The sequence below is a fragment of the Micromys minutus genome (genome assembly GCF_963924665.1).
Source record: "Micromys minutus genome assembly, chromosome: 23".
Lineage (NCBI taxonomy): Eukaryota > Metazoa > Chordata > Mammalia > Rodentia > Muridae > Micromys > Micromys minutus.
The window spans coordinates 36718434-36732841 of NC_137958.1; the positions used below are offsets into that span (position 1 = coordinate 36718434).

The 14408-nt window shown below is 37.0% G+C and overlaps 1 protein-coding gene across 5 annotated transcripts in view; it reads left to right on the forward strand.

Annotated features, from left to right (window-relative positions):
• The window catches only part of PHF14 (PHD finger protein 14), a 120349-nt gene that overhangs the window by 16038 nt on the left and 89903 nt on the right, over positions 1 to 14408 (forward strand). For all 5 annotated transcript variants that reach the window (XM_080936177.1, XM_080936178.1, XM_080936179.1 and 2 more), the window contains exons 5-6: positions 7984 to 8143; positions 13673 to 13784. In XM_080936177.1, the coding sequence (XP_080792303.1) occupies positions 7984 to 8143; positions 13673 to 13784 (272 nt within the window). The remainder of the gene's footprint in view (positions 1 to 7983; positions 8144 to 13672; positions 13785 to 14408) is intronic.

Genomic DNA, 14408 nt, shown 5'->3' on the forward strand with positions numbered 1-14408 from the left:
GCCCCGTCAGCCCCTTTCTTTAACTCCTCCATTGCGATCCTAGTGCTCAGTCCAATGGTTGTCTGTGAGCATCCACATTTGTATTGGCCAGGCTTTGCCAGAGCCTCTCAGGGGATAGTATAATTATATTTTATATATTTGAATTTGATTATTTATTTTAAAAACATGTTCTTTCTATAGCACAGGCAGTCTGTTCTGCTTCTGCTCATCCTTTTGAGAGCCTCGAGTTTTTAATTTGAAAAGTCAATTTGTAGAAATAATCTTTTGAAATATAGAATAGGAACCACTGTAATATTCTCTGTTGTAAGTTTGGAAAGTTCTTTGTTTTCTTAAACTTTTTTATGAAAAAGGATGAAATACTTCTGTAGTTTCTGTCAATATTATTTGGATTGTTTGGTTTACAAGTACCTTCTCAGTTTCTTTGTGGCAAAGCTCTTTTTCCTTATCAGTAGGGTTCTCCCAACTGAACCCCATGTCTGAGCCATGACTACCAAAAGCAGTATTTCTGGGACTTTGTCCTTCCCTTGCTTTCTGGGATTACAGAGTCTCCTCATGGAGTTCCTCTGGCCTTCAGAGTGCATTGAGGCCCATGGTGGGAAGACCTATCGCTCTGTGTTTCTTGTTCATTCAGTAGTTTGTTTATTATCCTGTGTGCTTAATGTTCTGTAATTTTTAGGCTTCATTTAGAATAAATTAAATGTGCGAATTGCTGATCTTTTGGAACTTAATATCTAGAGTAATGAATATTAAATAGGTCAATCAATAATAAATAAAATTTTAAATTACTAAAACATTTTGATCTGGATACAGAGAAACATAAAACTCAACAACTGTAGGAAATGCTATGACATCCAATACAAGGCTAACATAATTTAAAAACCGTTGCTTCTACCTCCAAATCTAGTTAAATCTAGTCATTCCTGTGTTCTCTCAAATATTCGCCCAGATTCCCCTTCTCTAATGTACCTCTACTTAGCTACCAGAAATGTTCTTCCAAAACGTAATCCAAAATGTAATGGAAACAGATTGAATCCTGTACTGCAGCTTGCTCACTTCGTAACTTCTGTACACCCAGACATGTTCTCACCGCAAGATGCTTACACACTTTACTTCCCAGGCTTAGAATGTTCTTTTAAACTTAAACAACCTCATGACATTTCTCTTTCACTTCCCTTAGGTCACTACTTATTTTGGAAATAGAAACTTTTAATAATCTGCCCAACCATTTCCATCATTCAGTTATGACTGCTTTTAGAGCTATTGAACTCAGTCTTAGTTGCCCTGTAAAGGCACCTAGACCAAGGCTACTTAATAATAAAAGCATTTAATTTGAGGCTCATAGTTCCTGAGGGTTGTAGAGTTCAGGACATTCGTGACCATTATGGCAGAAGGTATGGTAGCAAGTGGGTATGGCTCTGGAGCAGTAGCTGAGAGATTACATGTGATCCACAGGCACAGGGTTGGGTTGGGGCATTGGTGGAGAGGAAGGGAGTGCATGCACTAACTGCGAACAGCTTCAACTTTTGAAACCTCAGAACCTCCCACCCCCACCCCATAATACTCCTCCTTCTAACAAGGCTCCATCTCCTTATCCTTCCAAAATATTTAGACTCTGGATCAAGAAGTCAAATCTATGAGGATATGGGATCCATTCTTAAAACATTATAGACTCTTACCTAGAAAAATCATTGTATCACTATGTTGAAGTATTCTCAGTATAGTTAGTTTCCTCTATTAGTTTTTAGTTCTTTGTCTTGCATTTAGACCTTTGTTTTGTTTGTGTTGGGAAATAGGGGTCTGTTTTCAGTTTTCTACATGCATTGTATCTTGTCTTTCAACAGCAGCATTTATTAACTGCTGTTCTTCTTTTGTATACCATTGAGAAGTGTGAGGATTAACTGGTGATAGTTGGGTAAATGGAACCTCTCATTTCATTCCTCTAGATCTTTGTTTCTATTTTAGAGCCATATCATGTTTACATAATCTTGCCCGCCCCAATATATTTTGAAATCGGGTACTATGATGCCTCCAACTTACTCTTTTTAACTTAGTTGCCTTGGTTATTTGAGGTCTTATGTATTTCCATATGAATCTCAGAATTGTTTTTGTAGTTCTATGAATGATGTCTTTAGAATTTGATGGGTATTGTACTGAGTTTGTAGTTTACATGGGGTATGACGTGCCATGATTTCCACATAAAAAAATGCATTACTGGTATGTAGAAAAGCTACTGACCTATTTGTTGTTCCTGTAGTTTTAATTGCATATCATGATTTTTAATTGAATTTGCTTATTCTAATAGTCATTGATGTATGTAGATTTTTTATGTACAGAATCATATCATAAAAACAGGGATTATGTACCAGGAACAGCAGAGATCTAGGGACACAGGCCTGGTGAGACTGTGCTGCAAGTAGCCAGGGTGCAGAGAGGTCTGGGCCAAGCACTCTGAAAGTACCCCCACCCCCATTGGTTCAGGGGAGCGGGAACTCTGCCATAACGACTCAGTTTCCACCCTGAAGACCCTTGTTTGTGGACCAAACACTCAGGCCATCTGCTGCCCGGAACAGCATAGATCCAGGGACACAGACAAGGTACACTGGTGAAACTGGAACCAATCTCTGACAACAGACCACATATAATCACAGACAACAAGATGGCAAGAGGAAAGCAAAAGAACTTACCCAATGGAAACCAAGACAACCTGGCAACACCAGAACCCAGCTCTCCCATCACAGCAAACAGCGGAATGCCAAACACTCCAGAAAAAGAAGACTCAGATCCAAAATCATACCTCAAGATGAAGATAGAGATCCTTAAACAAGAACGGGAGGAAAAGCATAAAGAAATAGAAACTTTTAAAAAAGAAACAAGAAAAACACTCAAATCAAAGAACTAGAGGAAAACAGAACCTAAGAGATAAAGGAATTGAAGAAATTTAAAATGGAAATGGAAACAATTAAAAAAAAAAAAACACTAAAAGAGACAACCCTGGAGGTTGAAAACCTAAAAAAGAAATCAGTAGTCACAGATGCAAGCATCTCCAGCAGACTACAAGAGATGGAAGAGAGAATCTCAGGGGCCGAAGACAACATGGAAAACATAGACAAAACAGTCAGAGAAGATGCAAAAGCCACAAAGCTCCTAACCCAAAATATCCAGGAGATCCAGGACATAATGATAAGACCAAACCTACGGATAATAATAGAAGACGGTGAAGAATATCAAGTAGGAGGCACAGTAAATATCTTCAACAAAATCGTAGAAGAAAACTTCCCTACCCTCAAGAATGAGATGACCGTGAGCATAAAAGAAGACTAATTAACTCCAAATAAAGTGGACCAGAAAAGAAATTCTTCCAGACACATAATAGTCAAAACACCAAGTGCCCAAAGCAAAGAAAGGATACTAAAAGCATTAAGGGAAAAAGATCATGTAACATATAAAGGCAGACCAATCAGAATCACACCCGATTTTTCAACAGAGACTATGAAAGCTGGAAGAGCCTAGACAAACATCATGCAGACCCTAAGAGATCACAAGTGTCAACCCATACTGCTATACCCAACAAAACTCTGTCACCATAGATGGAGAGACCAAGATATTCCAGGACAAAACTAAATTTACACAATATATGACCACAAACCCAGCACTACAACAAATTATAGGTGGAAAATCCAATACAAGGAGGGAAACTACATTCTAGAAAAAAGAAGAAAATACCTAAGAAAGAAAATCAAAAGAAGAAAGACACACAGGCACAATTCAACCTCTAAAAGCAAAAATAGCAGGAAACAGCAACCACTATTCCTTAATATCTGTTAACATAAATGGACTCATATCCCCAATAAAAAGATATAGGCTATCAGACTGAATACATAAACAGAATCCAGCATTTTGCTGCATACAGGAAACTCATCTCAGAGACGAAGACAGACACTATCTCAGAGTAAAAGGTTGGGAAAAAAACCTTGCAAGCAAAAGGCCCCAAGAAGCAAGCTGGAGTGGCCCTTCTAATATTGAATTGTAAAGTAGATTTTCAAGCAACAGTTATCAAAAAAGATAAGGAAGAACACTTTTTATTCATTACAGGGAAAATTTGTCAGGATGAACTCTCAATCCTTAACATATATGCTCCAAATACAAGAGCAACCATATTCCTAGAAGAAACCCTACTAAAGCTCAAAAAAACATTGCACCCCACACAGTAATAGTGAGAGACCTTAACACCACATTCTCATCAATGGACAGATCATGGAAACAGAAACTGAACAAGGACACTAAAACTAGCAGAGACTACGAACCAGTTGGAATTAATAGATATCTACAGAACATATCATCGTAAAAGAAAAGAATACACCTTCTTCTCCGTACCTCATGGCACTTTCTCGGAAATTGACCACATAATTGGACATAGAACGAGCCTCAATCGATATAAGATTGAAATACTCCCATGCATCCTTTCAGATCACCATGGTCTAAGGCTGGTCTTCAATAACAACAAAGACAACAAAAAGCCCATATATACATGGAAACTAAACAGTGCTCTATTAAATGATAGCAGGGTCAAACAAGAAATAAAGAAAGAAATTAAGGATTTTCTAGAATTCAATGAAAATGAAAACACGACATGCCCAAACCTATGGGATGCCATGAAAGCAGTACTGAGGGGAAAACTCATAGCTCTGAGTGCTTCCAAAAAGAAACTGGAGAGAGCATACACTAGCAACCTGACAGCACAGTTGAAAGCCCTAGAAAAAAAAAAATGAAGCAGGTACACCCAAGAGGAGTAGACGGCAAGAAATAATCAAACTTAGGGCAGAAATAGACCAAATAGAAACAAAAAGAATCATTCAAAGAATCAACAAAACCAAGAGCTGGTTCTTTGAGAAAATTAACAAGATTGATAAACCCTTAGCCAGACTAACTAGAGGGTAAAGAGAGAGTATCCAAATTAACAAAATCAGAAAGGAAAGTGGAGAAGTAATGACTGAAACTGAGGAAATTCAAGGAATCATCAGATCCTACTACAAAAACCTATACTCCACAAAGCTGGAAAATTTGTAGGAAATGGATGAATTCCTAGACAGATACAAGGTCCCAAAGTTAAACCAGGACCAGGTAAACCATCTAAATAATCCTATAACACCTAAAGAAATAGAAGAAGTCATCAAAAGCCTCCCAACCAAACAAAGCCCAGGTCCAGATGGATTCAGTGCAGAATTTTATCAGACATTTATTGACGACATAATACCAGTACTCTCCAACCTATTCCACAAAATAGAATCAGATGGAACACTACCTAACTCATTTTTGAGGCTACAATAACCCTCGTTCCTAAACCACACAAAGACCCTACAAGAAAAGAGAACTTCAGACCAATCTCACTTATGAACATTGATACAAAAATACTCAACAAAGTCCTTGTAAACCGAATCCAAGAACTCATGAAAATGATCATTCAACATGATCAAGTAGGCTTCATCCCTGGGGTGTAGGGATGGTTTAATATACTCAAATCCATCAATGTAATCCATCATATAAGCAAACTCAATGGAAAAAAAACACATGGTCATGTTATTAAATGCTCAGAAAACATTTGAGAAAATTCAACACCTGTTCCTTTTAACAGTCTTGTAAAGAACACGAATTCAATGCCCATACCTAAACATAAGAAAAGTAATATACAGGAAACCAACAGCCAACATCATACTTAATGGTGGGAAACTTGAAGCAATCCCACTTAAATCAGGGACTCGACAAGGCTGCCCACTTTCCCCCTGTCGCGCCCAACTTGACCAGCAAGGAAGACATGACACTCTGGATTCTTCTCAACAGCCTTTATTCAGGAACAGCTTTATGCTGAGTAAGGGAACCAGGAGGAGCGCTGAGTGCTCTCTCTATTTATCTCCCTGTAAGGGGGAAAGATGATTTGTCCCTCAGGGATTGGTGGAGCGGGGATCACCAAATTAGCATAGAGCCTGCTAAGGCTAAGAGCAGTATTGCACAGGCTTAGTACATTTGTTTACCACAGTGCAAGCCGGATGTCGGTGCCATCTTAGCAGGCACGGTCGGGGAACCGCTCCCTACATTCCCCTACCTATTCAACATAGTACTGGAAGTCCTGGCTGGAGCAATTAGACAGCAAAAGGAAATCAAAGGGATACAAATTGGAAAGGAAGAAGTAAAAACATCACTGTTTGCAGATGACCTGATAGTGTACTTAAGTGACCCTAAAACTTCCACCAGAGAACTCCTACAGCTGATAAACAAGTTCAGCAAAGTGGCTGGATACAAAATTAACTCAAACAAATCAGTAGCCTTCTTCTACTCAAAGGACAAACATGTGGAGAAAGAAATTAGGGAAAAGATACCTTTCACAATAGTCACAAACAATATGAAATACCTTGGTCTGACTTTAACTCAGCAAGTGAAGGACCTGTATGACAAGAACTTCAAATCTCTAAAGAAGGAAATTGAGGAAGATCTCAGAAAAATCTCAGAAAATGGAACGATCTCCCATGCTCATAAATTGGAAGGATCAACATTGTAAAAATGGCCATCTTACCAAAAGCAATCTACAGATTCAATGCAATCTACTTCAAAATTCCAACCCAATTCTTTATAGAGTTAGAAAGAGCAATGTGGAATTTCATCTGGAATAACAAAAGACCTAGAATAACGAAATCCATCTTCTTTAAGAATCCAAGTTCTACTAATTTGGATCATTTATATCATTGTAAAATTGAAGACAATTGTAACTGTATTTAATATATTTTCTTTAAATATGGTTTGTAGAGACTACTTTTGCTAAACCTGTTTCATATTTAAAATAGTTAACACATATGATATGAATATGCTAAGTTTTCAAAATTAAACATTTTCCCATAATAAAAAATAGGTTTTTTATATTTATGTCTTGAAAGAAAAAAATAAATATTTAAAAATGTATTTGGTTATTAATTATATTGTACTAGAGTTGGTATAAAATGAGTTTGGTTTAGAGTAAATACTAAGATTATGGTAGAAAATACAGTGACATGGTAGGTTAGATGGCAAGTGCTCTGTGAAGGCTGATAGTGTGTCCGTTTTCAGGGACCGTGGGGATGAGGAAAGCTGTCCTCTGACTGCGAGAGTGCCAGTGTTCAGACTACAGAGGAGGGCATCCTCGTAATGCAGTTCAGAGTCCATTCCCACGGATGTCTGCAGGTGTTTGTCATTGTAGCATACATTTTTAGAACAGGATTGAAACAGATCTAAACACGAGAACTGCTGTGATTAGTCCTGATTTTACAGAACCAAGTTAATAACTTGGATAGCCTCGTGGGGCCTTCCTTATCTTGGCAAGAGTCTACTTTGAATACAAATTTCATCTGCCTTGAAATAATTTGCTATAAAGGAACATTATTTTGTAAGGAAAGTAGATTTCTTTTTTTGTAGTATTGGACTACTTATTGAGAATATAGATTAACTATTTTTATTGTGTATTTTATGATTTTTTTAGTAGATTTTAGTTATTGCTCTTTTCTAGGTTACAGTAACTGTACCAATGAGAAAATTATAAGTCCTTTAAATTTATGATTTTGTGTTACAAAATTGTACTTATTCATAAATAATGAAGATGGTGGTTACTAAAATTTAGAGGAATTAGTTTGTTTTGATATTTTTGCTTGTGTGCTAATTTAGTCCCTTTAAAACTATTTTTGGCATTTTCTTATATGACATTGAATATATTGAAATGTGCTATTACTCTTGAATTGCATGAGACTAACACTTTTTACTTGTAATGGATTATGTAAGTTATAGCTGTAAGGTGAAAAATAATTTTTGAAAAATTATTTACTCATATTTTTATATCATTTTTATAAACCATTGTATTTTTCAGATTTTTTCTGTACATTTCTGTTTGTTTTTTTATTTTACAGAAGTGAGTTTAAAAAAATAAGCCCTTTTAAATCATAACTATTTCTTTTTCCTTTTTAGGTTGTTATGGAGTGGATGGGGAGAGTGATTCTATCATGAGTTCGGCTTCTGAAAACTCCACGGAGCCTTGGTTTTGCGATGCCTGTAAATGTGGTGTATCTCCTAGCTGTGAACTGTGTCCTAATCAGGACGGCATTTTCAAGGAGACGGATGCTGGAAGGTTCCTGTCCACATTATGTTGTGTCCATGTGCCTGCTTCATAACATGCCTGCTTTGCAATTCCTTTTCCGCCCCTCGTGACTTTTGAATCGCACACTCTTCTTCCCGTCTCTTGGTATAGAGGAGTGGGTGAGGGAAAAAGAAGGACCATTTCTCAAGTGCTTGTGTTTGTTTTTGCACCCAGAATGCTAGTTACTGTAAAGAAGCGTGTGGTAGTTTCTCAAGTTGTGATGACAGTGCCTAGGACTCCTACCATTTTAATCGTGTGTTACTTCAAGACCACAGTCAGGTACATAGAGACATTTGAACACAGATTTTATCTCACATCAGGAATATAACATACAGTGATTAAAATGAAGAAATTTTAGAATTATTAAGAATATATAAAAATTACATAAGAATTTCAGAATGAAAATTCTTATTTAAGAATCATTATTTAAATTTATTATAGCCTCAAAGTACATAGAAATTATAAATGGATCCTTGAAAGAAATCCTAGGGATGATACACAGATGAAGGAATACCAGAATTAAGGAATCATCTCTTTCCTAATATTGGAATTTAGACTTTGTCACAACAACAAGTTGTAGCCAACTGGGTGCCAGAAACCCTTTCTGTTTTCTGTGCCCGTCTTCGGGTCTAGATGTCAGTGGCCGCACAGTGTTCAGGGAGCTGCAGCTCCGCTTTAGAGTCTGTTACACGCGCCGTGGGTGTTTAATGAGAGGGCCGTGAAAACTGAGCTCAGGGTTGGGCAGGGTCGTGAGGCACCAAGGGCTGAGCATGTGGCTATTCTGTAGTAAATGTGTCCCGTCTGTCCTATGGAGAAACTCTTTTCTTCTGCTGTCCTCTGTACCTTTGAGTTACAGTCCCCTGCTGTAGCGATCACAGCATCGCACGCTGAAAATGAGTGCAGAGTAAATATGAACGTAGGAATGTAAAGCCGAGAGACAGTTGTACTGATGGTTTTCTCACCATAGTCACACTCACGGTCACCAACAGTTTGAGCAGTTGTCTCATAAAGTGCTGACATCATTTATGTTGTGTTTTCTCTGAGTCTAGGGGTGGTTAACTACAGTATAAGAATTTTCCCCAATCTGGTGTGTTTTTTTAAGATTCCCTTTCTCAACCCTGTGAATCACAAATACTCATATTTTTAGTATGATAAATAAGGCATTAGAATTTTAAACATGTATCGTGATTATTTTTAAACTATTATTTGAAAATAATCACGTGTGTGTGTCCGTGTGGGTATAGCGAACATGAACGCACAGAGTCCAGAGGCGGGTTTCAGAGCCGCTGGAGCTGGAGTCTGAGCTGCCTGATGTGAGTCTGAGCTGCCTGATGTGAGTCTGTGGGTCTCTGCAAGAGCAGTAAGAGCAGTGTGTACGTAGCTGCAGAGCCATTTCTCTGACAGCTAGAATGTTTTTATTAAGATTGCTTAATATTTTACTAGGCATGGTAGAGCACGCCTTTAATTCCACTCACAAGTGGGTCTCTGTGAGTTCAAGACCAGCCTGGTCCACACTGAAAGATCCAGGACAGACAGGGAGTTTCTATAGAAAACCCGTCTCGAAAAAAATCAAACAAAACAATGCTTAATATTTTAATAATAGCAAGAACTATCAGACAACATAAAATTTCACCATTGTTTTAACATAGTTTAAAACAGTTTAAAAATAGGACATAGTTCACAAATAAAATCTAGACTTAGATGTAATATGTTTTATTTACTTTAGTGAAGTTGAGAAATGTAGTCTCAGTAGATGGCTGGGAGAGCCTAGAGTCTACAGTAGGATCCTCAGGAGCTTGTGCTGAGGTCCCAGATCTCTTGCCACTTAAGAGAGACGTGAAGTAAAATAATAGTAAGTACTTGGATATATAAACCAGAACTTGCAGGTTGTAGTCCAAAAACACCACCTGTACAGCCTACAACTCTGGGCTTAGTAAACATTAATATTGTGTGCCTTCAGAGTGTTTGGCCCAGATTTATATTTTTTATTTTGCTTTTGTTCTTATTCTAATATGATTTTAGGCAGGTTTCTTAGCCTCATTATTCTTCAGTTTGGTAGTTATTGAGAAGCTTCAAGGACTCAGCTCGTGTTCAGTTCCTGGAGCGTAGTTGGGCATTCACTTTCAGAGCTGCTGTGAGCTTCCTTCTGAGCAGTGATTACTTACTGAACGTAGCCTCTGTGTACAGGTCAAGGTGCCTTAACCTTGAATATTGAAACTTTGAGAACTCCCTTGTGGTGAAGTAAGTATTTTGAAAAACAAAACAAAATAAACTTCCTTTTTAGGAAGATAATTAATTTTCCTTGGTTTTCTGTTAATTTTACAGTTGTACTGACAAACTATCTTTTGTGCTATTATACTCTGCAAAGTGACTTATGTTTTCTAAGACAAAACAGAAGAAACTCTTTAAGTATTGAGTTTTTATAGGAAATATTTATATTAGTTACTCTTAATATTACATATATAGATACCTTTCTGTGGGCGGTCTGGAAATATTTTGTAATAGACGGTTTCATACTCATTCATGCCGATAATCCCATGTATACCAGAGTAGGAATAATGAGCATTTCTATCTTTTGCTGCACTGCAATGCCAGCTTGATTTAAGACCAAGAAAGAGAAAAAGCTACCTGAATTGGACAAATCCTTTTGTGTTTCATCTTCCTGTAGCCCAGGAGAAGGAAGAGTAGTGCGTGGACTGGCTGACGCACTGAAACTGGTTTAGCGTATGTTTTACTAGGCATCCCGCTATAGATGTGGGTCACAGTTTCTACATGCCAAGTGACGCCCTGTGTGGAAATAGCTGTGCATGAAATAAAAACGAATGTTTATTTCACATCTTAAATAATGTATACTTTACTTAACAAGTAAAGCAAGGCATACAACCTAAGAGAGACTGAGTGACCCTCCTGCAAACAAGAGCAGCCTGAGTCCTCCTTTGCCACCATTAGAGGGTGTTCTTCTGTGTATTTCCAGTGCAATATGGCTCTGATTCGTTGGTCTTCTTTCCACTAGAATAGTGGTTCTCAACTTTCCAAGTGCTGCCACCCTTTAATACAGTTTCTCATGTTGTGTGGACCCCCAGCCATAAAACTCTTTCCGTGGCCACTTTATAACCATAGTTTCGCTACTGCTAAACTGTAGTGTAAATATCTGTGTTTTCTGATGGCCTTAGGTGACCCCTGTGAAAGGACCACACAAGTTGAGAGCCATTGTAGTAGAAGGAAGGGAGCATTGGGTTCCTTAAATCTCACTGCTTTCCTCTGCTAGACTTGCTGTATTTCAAATATTCCGTCCTTTGAATGCATTTCTTGATTTGCAAATGAGAACAATTTCCCATCCATGGGAAGCATTCAGACCTTTAAATTTGCCTTGTAGCAAATGTTAGTTGAGCAATGACAGTGAGCTAAACACTGCTTTAAGCATTTCACAATCACCTATATCTAAGTTCCTGATTATCTGTGTAATGTTCTTTACCTACAAGGCACTTAATCATTGGTTCTGGGTTGAAGGAATAGAAATAAAGGTACGACACAGAAGGAGTACTTCAGAATTATTCTATTTATATACTTTCCATTGTGACATAGAGTTTTTTCAAGAAGTATATTACTACTTGGTTGTTGCCTGACCATAAACAGTATATGAATTTAATCGAATGCATTGATAGTTTCCATTCTAGAATAACAGTCTGCCTCTGTCTTTTGGTGGTTTTGTGATACTTGTTTTCTGCTCCTTTTCCCAACCATCATCTGTCATCATAGCTCCAAGCAAAATGGATGGTAAAGTAACAAGGAAGATTTTCTTGCTTTGATTCCCAATTTAATTAAAGAAGTTCTAAAATATGTGAACAAAAAGTGCTCAAAGGAACAAAATTGAGTTAGTGATAATTCTCAGTGACTTTCATACATATTTTAATAAGGACTTATATTTGTGTCCTCATGAATGGCTGAGCAAAATGATACATCTGTGTGCCAGCCACACAGAAATGGCAGGTGAGGTCTTCACTGCACATCGTAAGAAGGTCAATACAAAGCAAGCAGCCAGCTGTCGGTTTATCAAAGGTAAAGTCCTGTAGAGAGCAGCAGCATTTAATACATCAGTGAGCAAGAAGAAACTGCGGATTACATTGAGAAAGCGACTGCTCATTGAGATGCTATCTTTATACTGAACTCCACGGGATGCATATAGGAGATTGGATTAAAATGTTCTATCAAGAAAATTTCAGAAATAGATTTTTTTGTACAACAAAAGTGATAAAAATTTTAAACTGTTTTTGTGGATACTTTTATAGATTGATTTAAGTCTTAGTCTTTTAAAACTTAGTACATCATAAAACCAGAGCCTTTTAAACTAGGATTAAGCAAAAGTTGTCAGTATAGTCACAAGGTTTATAGAGATTTGACGTCTCATTTTTATCCTTTTTCTTATACAGTGATGCAAATCTGGTCTTTACGTTTCACACAGCTATTCAACATTTTGTTTGTCTGCAAGCAAACAGATAGGTAATAAACTAACTGCTCAGAGCATTAAAAGAAATTAGAACCAACTCATTTTTTTTCAGTGTGCTGAAAGTGAACATTTTTACAAAGTGTTAAAGCCCTGTGCACCTACAGCTGCTTTACACAATGTAGTTGTAGGTGGGTTTGTAAGTTTTAGTTCATAGGCTATCTAGGGAATAGAGGTGCTCAATGAAGTCATGGCATCCTTGTATTATAACTTTGTTTTGTACATTTCCCCAGCTACCATCAGAAGTTAAACTTTCTACCAAAACTGCAAAACTGTTTTCTTTTTAAACTTTCTTTCTTTTCCTTTCCTTTTCTTTCTTTTTTTAAAAATGACTTATTTATTTTATGTATGTGAGTACACTGTAGCTGTCTTCATACACACCAGAAGAGGGCATTAGATCCCATCACAGATGGTTGTGAGCCAAAATGTGTTTGCTGGGAATTGAACTCAGGACCTCTGGAAGAGCAGTCAGTGCTCTTAACCTCTGAGCCATCTCTCCAGCTCCCAAAAACTTTAAAAATATATCTTTAGGGATATCCCACAGCATTGTTGAGGGGGGCATAGTAATAAAGAACAATTAACCTGATTACTGCAGAATAACTTCATAGTTCTTAAATTAGAATCCTTAATTCTAAAAGTACTCAAGGTAATGAACGTGCATATCTTTCCTTGAATGTGAAAGTGATTTTGTTACCCTTGAATAGCAGTCTTATGCAAATATTTAAGAATAACAGATAAGACCAAAGTGCATTGAATCTTAAGTGAAAAGCAATTATGGTTGCTAAATCTACATTTTGACTAGACTTCTGGAAAATAATGCACACTGCAGTCATGCTTTCTGTGATTAATTATCTGCTGTCATTCTTTGGGTATGCTGTATTTTTTAGTCTTGAGATGAGGATTTAAAAAAAAATCTAATCATAGAATGCTTTCAGTACTATTTTAAGGTGGAACATATTTTATATGAGAGTTTCAGGAATGCATTTGATAGCAGAATTATGTTTTTTCTCTTATAGATGGGTCCACATAGTTTGTGCCCTATATGTTCCTGGAGTAGCCTTTGGAGATATTGATAAATTACGACCTGTAACATTAACAGAAATGAACTATTCTAAATATGGTGCGAAGGTAAGGTAAACCTTTATGAGTAACTGAAATTCAGGGTTTTTTTTTTTTTGTTTCTTTACATTGCCTTTTGAGCTTATGATACTATAGAAGTGTTGATTACGAAGCATGCTTTGTGTGGGGCTCTTAGCACTAAATCATTTATTATTATAGCATTAATTTGTTGTGTTGTGCTTTTGTGTTTTTGAGATACTATCTCCCTGTAGCTCAGGTCAGCTTCAGACATGAGGTTGTCAGCCTGCCTCTTTCTCAGTTTAAAGATTATACATAGGGGTCCCCATGCTTGATTTGAATCATATGTTGATAGTTGTTTCTCCAGAGGCTAGTTTATTGATTAGTCTAACGTCAGATAACCTATGCTGTAAAAATAGATATTGGTTGATACTGTTTCTCTTCCCTTCGACCCAGAGAAAACCTTGGATCAGATAAAATCTTGAAACTTTAATTTTAAAATGAATTTTATTAAGATTAAGAAAAAAATATAAGAACCCCATTTTATTTTGAGCATGTTTCAGTCTATTACCACTTCAGCATTTTTAATCTAACAAGAAAAATGACCAAATTTCTTGAACATATCAACATCATTTCTCTGTATATTAATATATGTAAAGTACTTAGAAGACTAAG